The 22,268-nt window shown below is 35.9% G+C and overlaps 1 protein-coding gene across 1 annotated transcript; it reads left to right on the forward strand.

Moving 5' to 3' along the window:
- The first annotated feature begins 264 nt into the window (after nt 1-264).
- On the forward strand, nt 265-2,556 carry LOC18425073 (putative inactive patatin-like protein 9). Its single transcript, XM_088865249.1, has 2 exons — nt 265-1,669; nt 2,172-2,556. The coding sequence occupies exons 1-2, from the start codon at nt 713-715 to the stop codon at nt 2,421-2,423; spliced, it is 1,209 nt and encodes a 402-aa protein (XP_088721375.1). The 5' UTR covers nt 265-712; the 3' UTR covers nt 2,424-2,556.
- Nucleotides 2,557-22,268: the final 19,712 nt, after the last annotated feature.

Here is a 22,268-nt window from a genome sequence, read left to right on the forward strand (position 1 = left end):
AGAAGATTTTGATTTTGAGTTTCCCATATGCTTGGATCTCACCCTTGTAAATATTATTTTTTATTTTCTAATTTTTCTTTATGGTTTCTGATAATTCTTCTTAGCATCATATCTTCCCTTCAATTTATTATATAACACAGATATTGTAGTTTGGAAATTCTTTTTAATTTCATAAGTTAATGTACTCCTGCAGGAGCATCAAAACTTTTGACAGGGACGAGAGACAAACGGACCTAAATAAGTAATAATGCTTACAACTTCACTGCTTCTGTTGTGACAGCCCTCTTTCTCTCTAGCCACACACGCTAGACAGTGAAAGTGGTCACGAAGGTCCTCTCTCGTGGTGCTGGAGCTGGTGTGCGCGCATGGTTTGGGCTAAGAGGGAATACCCAGGCTCAAAGACTGAGCTTCTGATGAATTTGGTGGCTTCGTGTAGCTTAGACTCTAGAGAGAGTATCAGTGGAATTCAGCTGCATTACAGAGGGAGAGAGAGCTAAGTGATTGAGAAAAACTGTAAGTGGGTTTTCTTGAGAGGGAAGAGTGCAATAGTATATTAGACCAGTAGAGAGAGAGAATTCCAAGGCCTTCAAGTGATTGAGAGAGAGAGTGTGTGTGGGTTCAGTGAGAGAGACAAGGATCAAGTGAGATTTAAGTAGCAGGGAGAGAGGATAGTGCGTGTGTGAGAGAGATACTGCACTTTGACCAAACCACCATGGAGGAGGAGAAAGAATGGCGTAGAATCACTTATGAAATCTTCTCAAAGCTGGAGGAGAACTGGCTCAAATCCCACCTCTGTCGCACCCCCTCCTGCAAACAAACCCGCATCCTCAGCATTGACGGCGGCAGCCTAAAGGCTCTGACTGCAGCCAAAGCCCTTGTCCACCTCGAATCCTGCATCCAAACGGCCACCCAGAACCCCTCTGCACGCATCCCTGACTTCTTCGATCTCATTGCCGGCACCGGTCTTGGAGGCCTCCTCGCCGCCATGCTCCTCTCCCCTGACCATGCCACCGGCAGGCCAATGTATTCTGCCAAGGAGGCCATAAAATGTGTGGTCGAAAGCTCCGGCAACATTTTCCAGCGACGAGGGTTGTTCCGGAGAACTTTTTCCGGCAAGAGCTGCGATCGCACCCTGGCCCGACTCCTCTCATTTAATGGTGAGCCACTGAAACTCAGTGAAACATTGAGGCCACTGCTCATCCCATGCTATGATTTGAATAGCAGAGCGCCCTTTGTGTTCTCAAGGGCGAGCGCGAGGGGGTCTTCAAGCTTGGACTTTGAGCTGTGGCGAGTATGTAGGGCAACGGGCGCAATGCCAGGAATGTTCAAGCCAGTAGAAGTGACCTCAGTCGACAGGAAAACATCATGCGTGGCGGTGGATGGGGGTCTGGTGATGAACAGCCCGGCGGCAGCAGCAGTGACGCACGTTTTGCATAACAAGGGAGAGTTTCCGGGGGTGAGAGGAGTGGGGGATGTTGTGGTGCTCTCGATTGGGGCAGGGCCCATGATGGCACCAGCTGTGGGGGCGAGGAGGGAAGTTGGAGGACGGTGGGGGGGGGGCTGCTCGCCGGCGGTGGTGGAGGCAGTGCTGGATGGGGTGTCCGACAGTGTGGACCAAATCCTGGGGAATGCGTTTTGGGGGCACCGCCAAAACTACGTGAGGATTCAGGCAAGTTCTTGATACGCAGTGTCGATTCAAAAATTGGCCACCCAGACAACTTCCGTAAAAAAATCAGATAAAGAGACACAGAAAAGCATATATATTATGAGATTTCAATTAGAAACTTTAACAATTTCCAAATACCAGCCACAAACACCACATCATTGATAATACATGCCAAAAATTACAGCTAAATCTGTCCATGTTACTAGCGTATGGAAACAATTAAAATCTTGCATATCATGGTACTTTGGGTACTCATAGACCTTTTTTGAGAGATTTGAGATAACGTCAACTTTGTGGGCCTTTTGGTCATTTTTGTAAACACTGTTCTTAGTCACAGGTTAATAGATTTAGTCCATAAAAATTGTTCACCTGATTGCTACTGCTATTTTCTCTAACATTCTGCTTTGCTGTTTTCTCTAACATTCTGCTAAGTTTGAAGAATTTCTTGAGTCAGAAAGGATGGCTTGCAAAGCATCAATCATTCATGGTCCAGTCCTTTGTGCAGGCAAGCAGCCTGCCGAATGAGTTCGAGTCAAGGATGGATGGGTGGTCATCGAAGAAGGTGAAGGCAATGGTAGAAGCGGGGGAGAGAATGCTTTCTGAGAGAAGCACAGAATCCCTGCCTTTTGGAAGCAAGAAGTTGAAGAGTCAGACCAATGCAGAGAGCTTAGATGCCTTTGCTCGCAAAATTGTAGCCATTGCAAAGTCACCTCCACCCAGCTTGTCACCATACATGCGATCTCTAATCTATCAATAACTTGAAATTTCGTTTTGATCCCCCTCATTCTTCATTTCTCCTTAAAGGTTTAGAGTCCGTATCTGACCATTTTGAACTATATGTTTCACTTTTGTTTCTAATGAACATCTAGCCTAGATTTGGCAATGAGAAATCTCTCTCTCTCTCTCTCTCACGCACACACATTGCCACTTGTGTGAACAGCTATATCATTGCAGGTTCCTCATCTCCACTTGTGTGTAGATCGATATCAATGCAGGTCCTCTGCTACAATGGGTAGTAAGCAGTTCGTCCCCACTTGTGCGTACATCTATATCAATGCAGGTTCTCTGCTACTATGGGTATAAGCAATTCCTTAGAAAGCAGTCCTATGCTTCCCTTTGATTTAACCAATCAAACAATGGATACATTATAGGCCACTCTGTTTCATATTTACAGCACCAAAACATAACATTGCCACTAAGTAGCACAATGACCAAGGTATATGGAGCATTGACAAGAAATTCACACGATAGCACATTGGCAGTAGTTTGGTCCTCCACACTTTAGTGGCAAAATTAGATGGGTATAAGAGTTATACAATGGATGCTAAGCGAAAATGATTTCACATTTTTTTATTTTTTTTTATAATGTTAACTGTAAAAACGATTTCACACTTTCACAGCTCCAAAATATAAGAGTTTCCACTAAGAAGCATAACTGTTCAAAAGAATTGAAAGGGGAATATATACATACCTTCACCAGTTATGTAATCCTCCTTATGGTACAAAAAAAAAAACAAAAAAAACAAAAAACAAAAAAAAAATAGTGGCAAGATTTGATTTAGCAGAAGTTGTTAGGATAATTTATCTGTAAACCGTTGGGATTGATATGGAAAGGCTACCAGCAGAAAATTCCGGCAAATTAAAGTATGCTTGGGGGTCTATCTAATGAGAATTACTTAGAAATTCCAATAAAAACATGGCACACATCTACTGTTATACACATAGTTACCAGGATCTGCTACTTTGGTCAGCAATCTTTTTTAGAATCGCGATCCCGTCGCTTTTGAAATGGATCTCGATTTATAAATTTTGGGATCTTGATCCTCACAGATATGTTCAGTGATCTTTTTTAGAATCTCGATCTCGCTTCTGAAATGGATCTCTCAAGGATCATGATTTTTAAATTTTGAGATCTTGATCTTCACGGATAGGGCTTTCAATTCATGCTATTAAAGATCTGGATCCCAACCTTAAAGACCAAGATAACAACTAAATTGATGATTCTTATGTTCATAGCCAGCTAGCAGCACAACTATACTTTTAATAAGTCGCATTGCTTGCTTGTTATCAATAATGAGATCCCTTCTTTAAAGAGTACATATAATCCTAGACTATCATACACTTTAATGTTGGTACCAAGATCATTAAAACGTTGAGATCAATATCCCAAAAGATCGGTATCAAGATCCCCAAAAGGCCAGAATCTCAATCCTCAACATTTGCATTATACGGAGGATATTTCCAACTACAGGGACTTTCCAGCATTTCATGATCCCCTACTCCCAATCCCACTCCCAGTACCGTTCTCACTCTTGATCCCAACAACACTGGTTATACACTTAACAACACCAAAATTGGCATGCAAATATCATTGAAATGGGCTCTCCAAACAGCAATATTGTGGCCCAAATCTACACTTCCTGAGATTATTTTCCCCTAAACAAATAGCATGTAGATAGAAAAGGGATAAATGATACACAGCCAACATATTAAGCATCAAAAGTAAATTAAAAATGGATATACAGCCACAAGAAAGGTCACTGGTAATCACCCAATCTTCGGTCAATTTACTACAAAGAAATCACTTCAATGGATTCTTGGGTTAGAAAAGTAAAGGGGTAAATGATGTAGTCGATGAGGCTGACCAGTAGCTTTTGACCTCGCAAAGCTTTTGGGAGCTTCTTTGTGACCAAGCCAACTATGAAATTTGTCAAGAGAGACGAATTATGGGTAGTGAGAGAGAGAGACTAAACATCATGCTCTCACTCCCAACCAATGCCGTTTTAAGGTTTCAATGTTCCAATGGCAGAATCTTGAGGCATGGGTTTTGTTTTTGCTCTTTTAACACTTAGGCAAAACGGGTACATGCAAAATAGTAAGCCTAAGGGTATTTTGGTCCCCACGGTTTTCAACGGGTTTTGCTTTATAAAATCATTCACCTATTAAGACAATATGCTCTATCTAGATAACTTAAATTGTACGTCCTCAAGTGATTCATAGTTCATCCACATACATGACATCTAAAAAACATTCAACAAGCCAATACCCAGAAAGCTAGTCAAGCGAATGCAAGTCTCCCAAGAGAATACCAAACCAAATACAATCCCATGATGTCAAATGGCAGGAACAACTCATGTCAAAATCCCAGCAACTTTAAGCAAAGTTCCCTCTTTCATGAATCATCAAAGAGGACTCCCTATAATTAGGCATTCCAAAAATTGTAGATAGTGGTCACGATTACACCAACAAGGAGTTGAAAAGTGGCAACAAGATGAAGTAATTGTTTACCCGAAACACTACACATCAGCAGGGAATCCATGGGTTGACATAAGCACATCAACATGTTGCCCTTCACCTAGAGACGAAGCAACAATTAGTACCTCAACTCATATGCAGATATCTCTAGATTATGACCAACTTTAATACTTGAAATCAAACTAATCAGAGTATTATAAGAAATAACCTCTTCCAATTTGCATTGCTTCCTTAACAAAATGGAACAAACTTGCAGAAACACCACAATCACTATCTGCATCAAGTTGATTTCTACCTGCATCAAGTTGATTGCAAATAACGCAAAGTAGTAATCTTGAATTTCAAGAACATGATACAACAATATGAATAGAAGTAATCCACAATAAGCATCAGAACTGCATAAACCACAACAATGCAATTAAATATGGTGATGAAACCTTATTCCTCCGTAAACAATAGCAAACTATAAAGTCAGGTTATAATGACTACAACAAAAAAGAAACATAGAGCAATTCTCGGCACCAGAACAAAAGAACACCAACATAATAAATAGAAGTCCCCCCAATCTTCACTTTATGCCATGCCGACTCTCCGTTGTGGAATTGGACCAAAGGGAATCTCCATAGGAACTAGTCCTTATGATTTCGCACATAGGAGATCGAGACACAGCCCCAGGGCGGGATATGGGGAAAGATTTAGATCGATCGCCCCCTAGATAGACTACTACCTAGAGGGTCTCTACAAAGTCTATATATTCTTTTCTGTCGTTCCTTCGCATCGTTATATCAATATCACAACCAATGAGGTATGCCAGTCCACAATAGCTAAGGCATCAGAACTGTATAGGCTAAACAACAACAATGCAATTAAGTATGGCGATGAAACCTTATTCCTCCGCAAACAATAGCAAATTATGAAGTCAAGTTACAATGGCTACAACCAAGAATAAATAGAGAGCAATGTTCGGCACAAGAACAAAAGAACACCAACATGATAAATAGAAGTAATCCACAATAGCTAAGGCATCAACAGCAATGCAATTAAGTATAGTGATGGAACCTTATACCTCCGCACACAATAGCAAACTATAAAGTTAAGTTACAATAGTTACAATAATAGCTCTCTAATCGATAACCAAGAAGAAACAAATAGCAATTTTCGATGCTTGAATAAAAGAACACCTCTTTACCAACTTCAAAAAACAACATCACCTAGATGAGAGTCAGAGGGCAGCCCAAGTGCTAGCATTAGGAGTCAACGAAATCCATCAAAACTAGTTAAATTGCAAGCAATAATTAAGAAACATACCCTATGATATCTTAAAATGACTAAAATAGTAAAGACAACATGAATACACATAGAAGCATACTAAAAACTAAAGTATGATGATGAAACCTTATTAAGTATGGTGATGAAACCTTATTCCTCCGCACACAAGAAGAAATAGAGAGTAATTTTTGATGCATGAACAAAAAGAACGCCTCTTTACCAACTTCACAAAACAACATCGCCTAGAGGAGAGTCAGAGGTAGCCCGAGTGAATTGGGGGGAGAAAACAACAAAATTGATATATTCAATTAAATCTTATAAGAAGGCCCTAACAAAAGGTAACAAGGCCTATCTTATAGAGAGTTGATCATCTTATAGAGATTACATTAGCGACCGTTGAAGCCGCGACTCAAGAATACAGAAATAAAATAATAACCATCATCCTATGATACCCTAAAACGACTAAAATAATAAAGAGCGCATAAATATAGAAGCAAGCCAAAAACTAAAGTATGGTAATGAAACCTTATTCTTCCGTACACAATAGCAAACTATAATGTCAGGTTATCATGATAGATCTCTAATTGATAACCAAGAAGAAACATAGAGCAATTTTCGATGCTTGAACAGAAGAACCAATATAATACAATAATCTGAATAAAAGTAATAATCCACAATAGCTTAGGCATCAGAACTGCATAGGCTAAAACAACAACAATGCAATTAAGTATGGTGATGAATATTCCTCCGCACACAGCAAACTATCAAGTCAGGTTACAATGCTTACAATAATAGCTCTCCAATCGATAACCAAGAAGAATCAGAGAGCAATTTTCGATGCTTGAACAAAAGAACACCTCTTTACCAATTTCACAAAACAACATCACCAAGAGGAGAGGCAGAGTGCAATAGCTTAGGAGTCAACGAAATCCATCAAAACTAGTTAAACTGCAAGCAATCATCAAGAAACATACAAAAGGTAAATCATAAAAGAATTGATAGACTCAATTAAATCATAAAAGAATTGATAGACTCAATTAAATCATAAAAGAAGGCCCTAACACAAGGTAACAAGGCTCATCTTACAAAGAATCGATCATCTTACAGATTACATTAGCCTAGACCTTTAAAGCCACAACTCAAGTATACTGAAATAAAATAGTAACCATCATTCTATGATACCTTAAAATAACTAAGCATGTCAGAAACTGAAGTATGGTGATGAAACCTTATTCCTTCGCACACGGAAATTAATCAATCCAATGACACCCTAAAATGGGGAAAGTAGTAAAGAACGCATAAATACACATAGAAGCATGCCAGAAACTGAAGTACGGTGAAGAAACCTTATATTAAGTATGGTGATGAATCCTTATTCCTCCGCATAACAAACTATAAAGTCAGGTTACAATGGTGATAGATCTCTAATAGATAACCAAGAAGAAACAGACAGCAATTTTTGATGCTTGAACAAAAGAACACCAACATGATACAACAATCTGAATAGAGTAATCCACATTAGCTTAGACATCAAAACTGCATAGGAAAAACATAGAGCAAATTTCGATGCTTGAACAAAAGAACACCTCTTTACCAAATTCACAAAACAGCATCACCTAGAGGAGAGACAGAGGGCAGCCCAAGTGCAAGCAATTATCAATTAACCAGAGAATAAATGGAGGGAGAAAACTAGAGAATTGATAGACTCAATTAAATCATAAACGATAACAGAAGGTAACAAGGCCTACCTTACAGAGAGTTGATCATCTTACAGAGATTACATTAGCTTAGATCTTTGAAGCCGCGACTCAAGTATACTGAAATAAAATAATGACCATCATCCTATGATACCCTAAAATAACTAAAATAGTAAAAAACGCATAAATACACATAAAAGCATGCGAGAAACTGAATGTATGGTGATGAAGCCTTATTCCTCCGCATACAAATAGCAAACTAATCATCCTGCGATACCCTCAAATGACTAAAATAGTAAAGAGCGCTACACATAGAAGCATGTTAGAAACTGAAGTATGGTGATGAAACTTTATTAAGTATGGTGAGAAAACCTTGTTCCTCTGCACATATTGCGAACTATAAGTCAGGTTACAATGGTTACAATGATAGATCTCTAATCGATAACCAAGAAGAGAGCAATTTTCGATGCTTGAACTGAAGAACACCAACATGATACAGCAATCTGAATATAAGTAATCCACAATAGCTTAGGCATCAGAACTGGATAGGATAAACAGAAACTGAAGAATCAGAGGGCAAATTTCGATGTTTGAACAAAAAGAACACCTCTTTACCAACTTCACAAAACGAACATCACCTAGAGGAGAGTTAGAGGGAAGCCCTAGTGCAAGCATAGGTAACAAAGCCTATGTTAAAGAGAGTTGATCATCTTACAGAGATTACATTAGTTTAGACCTTTGAAGCCATGACTCAAGTATACTGAAATAAAATAATAACCATTACCCTAAAATATGTGATGTGTACATAGAAAGCATGTCAAAAACTGAAGTATGGTGATGAAAATTAAGTATGGTGATGAAATCTTATTCCTTCGCACATAACCTCTGCACATAATAGACACCTCCTACTGGTGATTGCCACATCGTGGTATCTTGAGACACCTCATACTGGCGATTGCCACCTCGTGGCATTTTGAGGCACCTCATATTGGTGGTAGCATCTTGAGACACCTCATACTGGCGATTGCCACCTCATGGCATCTTGAGACACCACGTACTGGCGATTGCCACTTAGTGAGACACCTCATACTGGTTATTGCCACCTCATGGCATCTTAAGACACCTCATACTGGTTTCCTTACCTTATTTGATGCATAAAAGTGTAAACTAGAATGATGGTCCCATGGTGTGTCACAATGGACCATCATTTCAAGTCATTTATGTATATAAATTTTTAGATACCTTCTTTTTTCTTTTTTTTTTCTTTTTTTTGGGTCATCACAACTACTTTTTTAGATGGATTTCGTTGACTCCTAATGCTACCCTTTAACTCTGCTCTAAGTGATGTTTTGTGAAGTTGGTAAAGTGTTGTTCTTTTGTTTAAGCATCGAAAATTGCTTTGTGTTTCTTCTTGGTTATCACAGAGAGCTATCATTGTCGCCATTGTAACCTGAATTTATAGTTTACTTATTGTGTGCGGAGGAATAAGGTTTCATCACCATACTTAGTTTCATTATAGGTGTTCAACTATAGTTTTGATGTCAAAGCTAACGTGGATTACTTCTATTTAGATTGTTGCATCACCTATCTTACACATCTTATAGAGATTACACCTTTGAAGCTACGACTCAAGTATACTAAAATAAAATAATAACCTATGATACCCTAATCAATAACCAAGAAGAATCAAAGAGCAATTTTCAATGCGTGTACAAAAAGAATACCTTTTTACCAAACCTCACAAAACAACATTACCTAGAGGAGAGTCAAAGAGCAGCCCGAGTGCAAGCTTTAAGAGTCAACGAATTCCATCAAAACTAGTTAAATTGCAAGCAATCATCAAGAAACATACTAGAATAAATGGAGGGAGAAAACTGGAGAATTGAAGGACTAAATTAAATCATAAAAAAAGGCCTAACATAAGTTAACAAGGCCTATCTTACAAATAGTTGATCATCTTACAGAGATTACATTAGCTTAGACCTTTGAAATTGCACCTCAAGTATACTAAAATAAAATAATAACCATCCTATGATACCCTAATCGAGAGCAATCTTTAATGCATGAACAAAAAGTACACTTCTTTACCAACTTCACAAAACATCATCACCTAGAAGAGAGTTAGATTTCGTCAACAAAATCCATCAAAACTAGTTAAACTGCAAGCAATCATCAAGAAACATACAAAAATAAATGGAGGGAGAAAACTGAAGAATTGATAGACTTTAATTCATAAAAGAAGGCCTATCTTACATAGAGTTGATCATCTTATAGAGATTACATTAGCTTTGAAGCCGCGACTCAAGTATAATGAAATAAAATAATAATCATAAATAGTAAAGAGCGCATAACATATAAGAAGGTCAGAAACTGAATTACGGTGATGAAACCTTATTCCTCCGCACACAATATAGCTAACTAATCCTCCTATAATACCAAAAAATGACTAAAATAGTAAAGAGCAGATAATGCACATAGAAGCATGTAAGAAACTGAAGTATGGTGATGAAACCTTATTAAGTATGGTGACAAAACCATATTCCTCCCCACACAATAAAAGTCAGGTGGTTACAATGGTTACAATGATAGATCTCTAATCGATAACTAAGAAGAAACAGAGAGCAATTTTTTATGCTTGAACAAAAGAACATCAACTGGATAGAACAATCTGAATAGAAGTAATTCACATTAGCTTAAGCATCAGCACCGCAAAGGCTAAACAACAACAATGCAATGAAAGTATGGTGATGAAACCTTATTCCTCCGCACACAATAGAAAATTATATTATTTTAGCCTGTTCTGATGGCTAAGCTATTGTGGATTACTTCTATTCAGATTGTTTAATCATGTTGGTGTTCTTTTGTTCAAGCATCGAAATTACTCTTTGTTTCTTCTTGGTTATCGATTAGAGATCTATAAGGTTTCATCACCACACTTAATTGCATCATTATAGTTTTAGCCTATATAGTTCTGATGCCTAAGCTATTTGGATTACTTCTATTAAAATTGTTGTATCATGTTGGTGTTCGTTTGTTCAAGCTTCGAAAATTGCTCTATGTTTCTTCTTGAATATCAATTAGAGATCTATCATTGTAACCATTCTAAATTGACTTTATAGTTTGCTATTGTGTGGAGGAATTTTGATCACAATACTTAATTGCATTGTTGTTATTTACCGTTTGTAGTTCTGATATCTAAGCTATTGTGGATTCCACATAGATTGCTTATCAATCGTTACAATGATAGCTCTCTAATCGATAACCAAGAAGAAACAAAGAGCAATTTTCAATGCTTGAACAAAAAAACACCTCTTTACCAACTTCACAAAACAACATCAACTAGATGTCAGAGGGCAACCCGAGTGCAATATAGCATTAAGAGTCAACGAAATCCCTCAAATATAGTTAAACTTCAATAAATCATAAAGAAACCAGAGGATAATTTGGGGGAGAAAACAGGAGAAATGATAGACGAAATTAAATCATAAAAAATGGGCCGAATAGAAAGGTAATAAGGCCTTTCATACAAAGAGTTGATCATTGAAGCAGCGACTCAAGTATACTGAAATAAAATAATAACCATCATCCTAGGATACCCTAAAATGAAGTATGGTGATGAAACCGTATTCGACTGCACATATAGCAAACTAATAAAGTCAGGTTACAATAGTCTGCACATATAACAAATCGTATTAGTCTGCACATAACCTTAAAATGACTAAAATAGTAAAGAGCGTCGAAATACACATAGAAAGCATGCTAGAAACTGAAGTATGGTGATGTAACCTTAGGTGACGAAACCATATTTCTCCGCACACGATAACAAACTATAAAGCTTTTCCTTGTCTCTTCTTGTAACTGACTTTTATAGTTTGCTGTTATTGTGTGCGGAGGAATAAGGTTTAGCCTTTGTAGTTCTGATGCCTAAGCTATTTGTGAGATTGCTTCCACTCAGATTGTTGTATCAATGGCTACAATGATAGTTCTCTAATCGATAACTAAGAAGAAACACAAAGCAATTTTCGATGCTTGAACAAAAGAACACCTCTTTACCAACTTCACAAACCTAGAGGAGAGTCAGATGGCAGCCCGAGTGCAAGCAATAAGAGTCAACGAAATCCATGAAAACTAGTTAAACTCAATCATCAAGAAACATATCAGAATAAATGGAGGGAGAAAACTGGAGAATTAATAGACTCAATTAAATCATAAAAGAAGGCCCTAACAGCTTGCCTATCTTACTGAGATTACATTAGCTTAGACCTTCGAAGCCACGACTCAAGTATACTGAAATAAAATAATAACCTCCTATGATACCTTAAAATGACTAAATTAGTAAAGAGCGCATAAATACACATGAAACCATATTCCTCCGCACACAATGACTAAACTAGTAAAAAGGCCAGAAACTGAAGTATGGTGATGAAACCATATTCCTCCGCACACAATATAGCAAACTAATCATCAAGTATGGTGATGAAACCTTATTCCTCCACACAATAGCAAACTATAAAGTCAGGGTACAATAGTTACAATGATAGATCTTTAATCGAACTAAAAAGAAACAGAGAGCAATTTTTTATGCTTGAAAAAAAGAACACCAACAGGATACAACAATCTGAATGGGCTAAACAACAACAATGTAATTATTATGGTGTTGAAACCTTATTCCTCCTCACACAATAGCAAACTATTCAAGTTGTTCTGATGTCTAAGCTATTTGTGGATCACTTCTATTAAAATTGTTGTATCATGTTGGTGTTCTTTTTGTTCAAAAACATTACAAATTGCTCTATCTCTTCTTAGTTATCGATTAGAGATCTATCATTGTAACCATTGTAATCTGACTTTATAATTTGTTGTGCATAATTGTGCACAAGCCGCCACAATTGTGCGCAAAAAAAAGGCAAGGTTTTCGGGCGAATCGCACACGTTGAGTGTGCGTGGCGCACAAGTGTACTAAACTTCGTACGTAGGGCAATTTGGTGGCACTTCTTGCGCACGTGTTTGTAACCATTGTAATCTGACTTTATAGTTTGCATCGTTACTGTTTAGCCTTTGTAGTTCTAATGCCTAAGCTATTGTGGATTAATTCTATTCAAATTGTTGTATCATGTTGGTGTTCTTTTGTTCAAGCTTCGAAAATTGCTTTGTGTTCTTCTTGTTTATCGATTAGAGATCTATCATTGTAACTATTGTAAACTGACTTTATAGTTTGCTATTATTGTGTGCGGAGGAATAAGGTTTAATCAACATACTTAATTGCACTGTTGTTGAGCCTTTGTAGTTCTGATGCCTAAGCAATTGTAGATTTCTTCCACTCTGATTGTTGTATCAATGGTTACAATGATAGTTCTCTAATCGAACCAAGAAGAACACAAAGTAATTTTCGATGCTTGAACAAAATATCACATCTTTACCTAGAGGAGAGTCAAAGGGCAGCCCGAGTGCAAGCATATTAAGACTCAAGTATGCTGAAATAAAATAATAATCATCATCCTATGATACCTTAAAATGACTAAAATAGTAAAGAGCGCATAGATACATATAGAAGAATGCCAGAAACTGAAGTATAGTGATGAAACCATATTCCTCCACACACAATATAACAAACTAATCATCCTATGATACCTTAAAATGACTAAAATAGTAAAGAGCAAATAAATGCACATAGAAACTGAAGTATGGTGATGAAACCTTATTAAGTATAGTGATGAAACTTTATTCCTCTGCATAATACAAAGCTATAAAGTCAGGTTACAATGGTTACAATAATAACTAAGAAGAAAACAAAGAGCTTAATAAGGTTACAATGATACTTAATAAGGTTTCATCACCATACTTTAGTTTCTGGCATGCTTCTATGTGTATTTAGGCGCTCTTTATTATTTTAGTCATTTTAAGGTATCATAGGATGATTAGTTTGCTATTGTGTGCGGAAGAATAAAGTTTCATCATCACCATACTTTAGTTTCTTGCATTCTTATGCGCTCTTACTATTTCAGCCATTTTGATGGTTATTATTTTATTTCAGTATACTTGAGTCACAACTTCAAATGTCTAAAGCTAATATAATATCTGTAAGATGATCAACTCTTTGTAAGATAGACCTTGTTACCTTCTGTTAGGCCCTTTTTTTATGATTTAATTTAGTCTATCAATTCTCCTATTTTCTCCTTCCATCTCGTATATATTTCTTGATGATTGTTTGTAGTTTAACTAGTTTTGTGGATTTCGTTGACGCTTAATGCTATTGCACTGGGGCTGCCCTCTGACTATCCTTTAGGTGATGTTGTTTTGTGAAGTTGGTAAAAAGGTGTGTTTTTGTTCAAGCATTGAAAATTCCTATATATTTCTTCTTAGTTATCGATTAGAGAGAGTTATCATTGTAACCATTGATACAACAATCTGAATGGAAGTAATCCACAATAGCTTCGGCATCAGAACTACATAGGCTAAATAATAATGATTATGGTGTTGAAACCTTATTCCTCTGCCCACAGTAGCAAACTATAAAGTCATGTTGTATAACCTATGTTGTTCTGATGTCTAAGCTATTGTGGATCACTTCTATTTAAATTGTTGTATCATGTTGGTGTTCTTTTGTTCAAGCATGGAAAATTGCCCTCTGTTTCTTCTTGGTTATCGATTAGAGATCTATCATTATAACCATTGTAATCTGACTTTATAGTTTGTTGTTGTGTGCGGAGGAATAAGGTTTCATCACCATAATCATTATTGTTTAGCCTATGTAGTTTTGATGCCTAAACTATTGTAGATTACTTCCATTCAGATTGATGTATCAATGGTTACAATGATAGCTCTCTAATCGATAACTAAGAACAAACAGATAGGAATTTCAATGCTTGAACAAAAGAACACCTTTTTACTAACTTCACAAAACAACATCACCTAGAGGATAGTCAGAGGGCCGCCTGAGTGCAATAGCATTAAGAGTCAACGAAATCCATTAAAACTAGTTCAACTGCAAGCAATCATCAGGAAACATATCAGAGAATAATTGGAGGGAGAAAACAGGAGAATTGATAGACTAAATTAAATCATAAAAAAAGAGCCTAGTAGAAAATAGACAAGGCCTATCTTATAAAGAGTTGATCATCTTACAGAGATTACATTAGCTTAGACCTTTGAAGCTGCGACTCAAGTATGCTGAAATAAAATAATAACCATCATCCGATCATACCCTAAAATGACTAAAGTAGTAAAGAGCGCATAAATAAGCATGTTAGAAACTAAAGTATGATGATGATGAAACCTTATTTGTCCGCACACAATAGCAAACTAATAATCCTATGACCTTAAAATGACTAAAACAGTAAAGAGCGCCTAAATACACATAGAAGCATGCTAGAAACTAAAGTATGGTGACGAAACCTTATTAAGTATGGTGACATAACCTTATTTCTCTGCACACAAAACAACATCATTATGATAGAACAATCTGAATAGAAGTAATCCATAATAGCCTAAGCATTAGAAGTGCAGAAGGTAACGAGGCCTATCTTATAAAGAGTTAATCATCTTACAGAGATTACATTAACTTAGACCTTTGAAGCTGCGACTCAAGTATACTGAAATAAAATAATAACCAGCATCCGATCATACCCTAAAATGACTAAAATAGTAAAGAGCGCATAAATAAGCATGCTAAAAACAAAAGTATGGTGATGATGAAACCTTATTTGTCCGCACACAATAGCAAACTAATCATTCTATGACCTTAAAAGGACTAAAATAGTAAAGAGCGCCTAATACACATAGAAGCATGCCAGAAACTAAAGTATGTCGACGAAACCTTATAAGTATGATGACATCACCTTATTTCTCTGTACACAAAAGAACACCACTATGATACAGCAATCTGAATAGAAGTAATCCATAATAGCCTAAGCATTAGAACTGCATAGGCCAGCAACAATGCAATTAAGTATGGTGAAACTTATTCCTCCGCACACAATAGCAACTTTCAATGAGTGAACGAAGAACAAAGATAACTCTTTAATCGATAACCAGGAAGAATCAGAGAGCAATTTTCAATGCGTGAAAAAAAAGAACACCTCTTTACCAACTTTACAAAACAACATCACCTAGAGGAGAGTCAGAGGGCAGCCCGAGTGCAAGCATTTGGAGCCAACGAAATCCATCAAAACTAGTTAAATTGCAAGCAAACATCAATAAACATACCAGAATAAATGGAGGGAGAAAAATGAAGAATTGATAAACTCAATTAAACCATAAAAGAAGGCCCTAACAGAAGGTAACAAGGCCTATCATATAGAGTTGATCATCTTACAGAGATTACATTAGCTTAGACCTTTGAAGCCGCAACTCAAGTATATTGAAATAAAGTAATAACCATCATCCTATGACCCTAAAATGACTGAAGTATGGTGATGAAATCTTATTCCTCCGCACACAATATAACAAAGTAACTACGATACCAAAAAATAACTAGAGTAGTAAAGAGCAGATAAATGCACATAAGCATGTCAAAAACTAAAGTATGGTGATGAAACCTTCCTCCACACATAACAGCAAACTCTAAAGTTAGGTTACAATGGTTACAATCTTATTGATAACTAAGAAGAAATAGATAGCAATTTTTTATGCTGAAACAAAAAAAACGCTAATAGGAGATAACAATCTGAATAGAAGTAATCCATATTAGCTTAGACTTCAACATTGTATACGCTAAACAACAACAATGCAATTAAGTATGGTAATGAAACCGTATTCCTCCACACAAAATAGCAAACTATAGAAAGTTATGTTGTTTCAGCCTGCTGTTCTCATGCCTAAGCTATTATGAACTACTTTCATTCAGATTGCTTAATCATGTTGGTGTTCTTTTCGTTCAAGCATCGAAAATTGCTCTCTGTTTCTTCTTGGTTATCGATTAGAGATCTATCATTGTAACCATTGTAATTTGACTTTATAGTTTGCAATTGTGCGGAGGAATAAGGTTTCATCACCATACTTAATTGCATCGTTGTTGTTTAGCTTATATAGGTTTATGCCTAAGCTATTGTGGATTACTTCTATTCTATCATGTTGGTTTTCTTTTTGTTCAAGCTTTGAAAGTTGCTCTCTATTTCTTCTTAATTATTGATTAGAGATCTATCATTGTAACCATTGCAAACTGATTTTATAGTTTACTATTATTGTGTGCAGAAGAATAAGGTTTGATCACTATACAATGATAGCTCTCTAATCGATAACTAAGAAGAAACACAACGCAATTTTCGATGCTTAAACAAAAAAAACCTTTTTACCAACTTCACAAAACAACATCACTTAGAAGAGAGCCAGAGGGCAGCCCGAGTGTAATAGCATTTAGAAGTCAACAAAATCGCTCCAAACTAGTGAAACTGCAAGCAATCATCAAGAAACATACCAAAGAATAATATGTGGGAAAAAATAGGAGAATTGATAGACTAAAATTAAATCATAAAAAAAAGCCTAACAGAAGATAACAAGGCCTATTTTACAAAGAGTTGATCATCTTACAGAGATTAAATTAGCGAAGACCTTTGAAGCTGCAACTCAAGTATACTAAAATAAAATAATAACCATCATCCTATGATACCCTAATCGATAACCAAGAAGAATCAGATAGCAATTTTCAATGCGTGAACAAAAAGAACACATCTTTACCAACTTCACAAAACAACATCATCTAGAGGAGAGTTAGAGGGCAGCCCGAGTGCAAGCATTAGGAGTCAACGAAATCTATCAAAACTAGTTAAACTGCATGCAATCATTCAAAAACTTATCAGAACAAATAGAGGGAGAAGACTGAAGAAGTGATAGACTCAACTAAATCATAAAAGAAGGCCCTAACAGATGGTAACAATGCCAATCTTACATAGAGTTGATCATCTTACAGAGATTACATAACTTAGACCTTTGAAGCAGCGACTCAAGTATACTGAAATAAAATAATAACAATCATCCTATGATATCCTAAAATGACTAAAATAGTAATGAGTGCATGTCAAAAACTGAAATATGGTGATGAAACCTTATTCCTCCATATACAATAACAAACTATAAAGTCAGGTTACAATAGTTACAATGATAGTTCTCTAATCGATAACTAAAGAGAAACAAAGAGCAATTTTTGAAGCCGCGACTCAAGTATACTGAAATAAAATCATAGTCTTCATTCTATGATACCTTAAAATGCCTCAAACAGTAAATAGCGTTGAGATACATATAGCAGAATGCCAGAAACTGAAGTATGGTGATGAAACCTTATTTCTCCACACACAATATATGACTAAAATAATCATTCGATGATACACCAAATGACTAAAATAGTAAAGAGCACATAAATGCATATAGAAGCATGTCAGAAACTGAAGTATGGTGATGAAACTTTATTAAGTAAGGTGATGAAACCTTATTCCTCCGCACACAATAGCAAACTATAAAGTCAGGTTACAATGATTATAATGATTGATCTCTGGTCGATAACTAAGAAGAAACATAGAGCAATTTTTTAAGCATCAGCACTATATTGGTCAACAACAACAATGTAAGTATGGTGCTGAAACTTTATTCCTCGGCACACAATAGCAAACTATAAAGTTATGTTGTTTAGCCTATGTCGTTCTGATGTCTAAGCTATTGTGGATTACTTCTATGCCTATGTTTTTCTGCTGTTCAGATTGCTTAATCATGTTGGTGTTCTTTTTTTCAAGCATTGGAAATTGCCCTTTGTTTCTTCTTGATTAACGATTAGAGATCATCACCATAATCATCACTATGTTAGTTTTGATGCCTAAGCTATTGTGAATCACTTCTATTCAAATTGTTGTATCATGTGTTGGTGTTCTTTTATTCAAGCGATGAAAATTGTTCTCTGTTTCTTCGTGATTATCGATGAGAGATCTATCATTGTAACCATTATAACCATTGTAACCTGACTTTATAGTTTGCTATTATTATGTATGGAGGAATAAGGTTTGATCACCATAAATAAGGTTTCATCACTATACTTCAGTTTCTGACATTCTTCTGTTTTTTTACGCGCTCTTTACTATTTTAATCATTTTATGGCAATAGGATGATGACTAAGAAGAAACAGAGAGCATTTTTCGATGCTTGAACAAAAGAACACCACCATGATACAACAATCTGAATAGAAGTAATCCACAATAGCGTAGACATCTGTAAGGTGATGAAACCTTATTCTTCTACACAAAATAGCAAACTACAAAGTAATTGTTATTCTGATGCCTAAGCTATTGTAGATTACTTCTATTCAGATTGCTTATTCATGTTGGTGTTCTTTTGTTCAAGCATCGAAAATTGCTCTTTGTTTCTTCTTGATTATCGATTAGAGATCTATCATTGTAATCTGATTTTATAGTTTGTTATTGTGTATCGTTGTTGTTTAGCATATGTAGTTCTGATGCCTAAGCTATTGTGGATTACTTCTATTCAAATTGTTGTATCAAGTTAGTCTACTTTTTGTTCAACCTTCGAAAATTGCTCTATAGTTCTCTTTAAATATTGATTAGAGATCTATCGTGGTAACCATTGTAAATTGACTTCATAGTTTAACATTATTATGTACGAAGGAATAATGTTTGATCACCATACTTAATTGCATTGTTGTTGTTTAGTCTTTGTAGTTCTGATTCCTAAGCTATTGTGAATTTCTTCCACTCAGATTGTTGTATATTGGTTACAATGATAACTCTTTAATCGATAACCAAGAAAAAACACAGAGCAATTTCGATGCTTGAACACTTCTTAACCAACTTCACAAAACAACATCACCTAGAGGAGAGTCAAAGGGCAGCCCGAGTGCAATAGCATTAGGAGTCAACGAAATCCCTCAAAACTAGTTAAACTGCAAACAATCATCAAGAATAGATGAAGGGAGAAAACAAGATAATTGATAGACTAAATTAAATCATAAAAAAAGGGCCTAACAGAAGGTAACAAGGCCTATCTTACAAAGAGCTGATCATCTTACAAAAATTACATTAGCTTAGACCTTTGAAGTTGTGACTCAAGTATACTACAATAAAATAATAACCATCATCATATGATGAAATCAATCAATAACCAAGAAAAATCAGAGAGCAATTTTCAATGCGTGAACAAAGAGAACCTCTTTACCCCAACTTCAAAAACAACATCACCTAGATGAGAGTCAGAGGGCAGCCCGAGTGCAAGCATTAAAAGTCAACGAAATCCATCAAAACTAATTAAATTGCATGCAATCATCAAGATATATTCTAGAATAAATGGAGGGAGAAAATTAGAGTATTGATAGACTCAATTAAATCATAAAAGAAGGCCCTAACAGAAGGTAACAAGGCCTATCTTACATAGAGTTGATCATCTTACAGATTTGAAGCCGCGACTCAAGTTTATTGAAATAAACTAATCATCGTATGATACCCTAAAATGACTAAAATAGTAAAGAACACATAAATGCACATAGAAAGCATGTCAGAAACTAAATTATGGTGATGAAACCATATTAACTATGGTGATGAAACCTTATTTCTCCGCACACAATATAGCAAACTAATCATGTTGTTCTTACCTCTAATCAGATGGTGTAATCATGTTGGTGTTCTTTTGTTCATGCATTGAAAATTACCCTCCATTTCTTCTTGGTTGTCGATTAGAGATCTATCATTGTAACATTGCAACCCGACTTCATAGTTTTCTATTATTGTGTACGGAGGAATAAGGTTTTATCACCATATCTTATCAATCGTTACAATGACAGCTCTCTAATCGATAACTAAGAAGAAACAGAGAGAAATTTTCAATACTTGAACAAAAAGCACACCTTTTTACCAACTTCACAAAACATCACCTAGAGGATAGTCAGAGGGTAGCCCGAGTGAGCATTAAGAGTCAACGAAATCCTTCAAAAGTAGTTAAATTACAAGCAATCATCAAGAAACCATTCAATAGAATAATTGGAGGGAGAAAACAAGAGAATTGATAGGCTATAAATCATAAAAAAAGGTCCTAACAGAAGGTAACAAGGCCTATCTTTCAAAGAGTTGATCATCTTACAGAGATTACATTAACTTAGAGCTTTGAAATAAAGAGCGCATAAAATACTCAAGTATACTGAAATAAATTAGTAACCATCATCCTATGACACCATACAATGACTAAAATAGTAAAGACCGCAGACATAAAATACACATAGAACCATGCTAGAAACTGAAGTATGGTGATGAAACCTTATTCCTCTGCACACAACAAACTACACATCCTAAGATACCTTAAAATGACTAAAATAGTAAAGAGCACCTAAATACACATAAAAGCATGCCAGAAACTGAAGTATGGTGAAGAAACCTATGTATGATAACGAAACCTTATTCCTCGCACACAATAGTTACATTGACAGTTACAATACTTACATTTTAGTTACATTGACTAAAATAGCAAACTATAAAATCAGGTCACAATAGTTATATTGATAGATCTCTAAAACAGAGAGCAATTTTCGATGCTTGAACAAAAAGAAAACCACTATGATGCAGCAATCAAAACAGAAGTAATCCATAACAACTTAAGTATCAGAACTGCATAAGCCAGCATCAATGTATGGTGATGAAACCTAATTCCTCCATACACAATAGCAACTTTAAATGCATGCTATTTTAGTTACATTGACTAAGATAGCAAACTATAAAGTCAAGTTACAATAGCTACATTGATAAATCTCTAAAACAGAGAGCAATTTTCGATGCTTGAACAAAAGAAAACCACTATGATATAGTGATCAGAATAGAAGTAATCCATAATAGCTTAAGCATCAGAACTGCATAGGCCAGCAACAATGCAATTATGTATGGTGATGAAACCTAATTCCTCCACACACAATAGCAACTTTTAATGCGTGAATCAATGGTTACAATGATAGCTCCCTAATCGATAACCAAGAAGAATCAGAGAGCGATTTTCAATGTGTGAACAAAAAGAACACTCTTTACCAATTTCACAAAACAACATCATCACTTAGAGGAGAGTCAAAAGGGCAAGGCGAGTGTTAGGAGTCAACGAAATCCATCAAACTAGTTAAATTGCATACAATCATCAAGAAACATACCAAAGAATAATTGGAGGGAGAAACAGGAGAATTGATAGATTAAATTCAATCATAAAAAAAGGGCCTAACAGAACGTAACAAGGCCTATCTTACAGAGTTGATAATCTTACAGAGATTACATTAGCTTAGACCTTTGAAGTATGGTCTAAAATGACTAAAATAGTAAAGAGCACATAAATGCACATAGAAGCATGTCAGAAACTAAAGTATGGTGACAAAACCTTATTAAATATGGTGATGAAACCTTATTCCTCCACACACA

Source organism: Amborella trichopoda, chromosome 4, assembly GCF_054954075.1.
Source record: "Amborella trichopoda isolate Santa Cruz 75 chromosome 4, AtrichopodaSantaCruz75HAP2 v2.0, whole genome shotgun sequence".
In the NCBI taxonomy this organism is placed as follows: Eukaryota; Viridiplantae; Streptophyta; class Magnoliopsida; order Amborellales; family Amborellaceae; genus Amborella; species Amborella trichopoda.

Coding starts and splice junctions, on each gene's coding strand:
- LOC18425073 (XM_088865249.1), top strand. CDS start 713: ATGGAGGAGGAGAAAGAATGGCGTAGAATCACTTATGAAATCTTCTCA. Junction 1,670..2,171: donor AAAACTACGTGAGGATTCAG/GCAAGTTCTTGA, acceptor TCCTTTGTGCAG/GCAAGCAGCCTGCCGAATGA.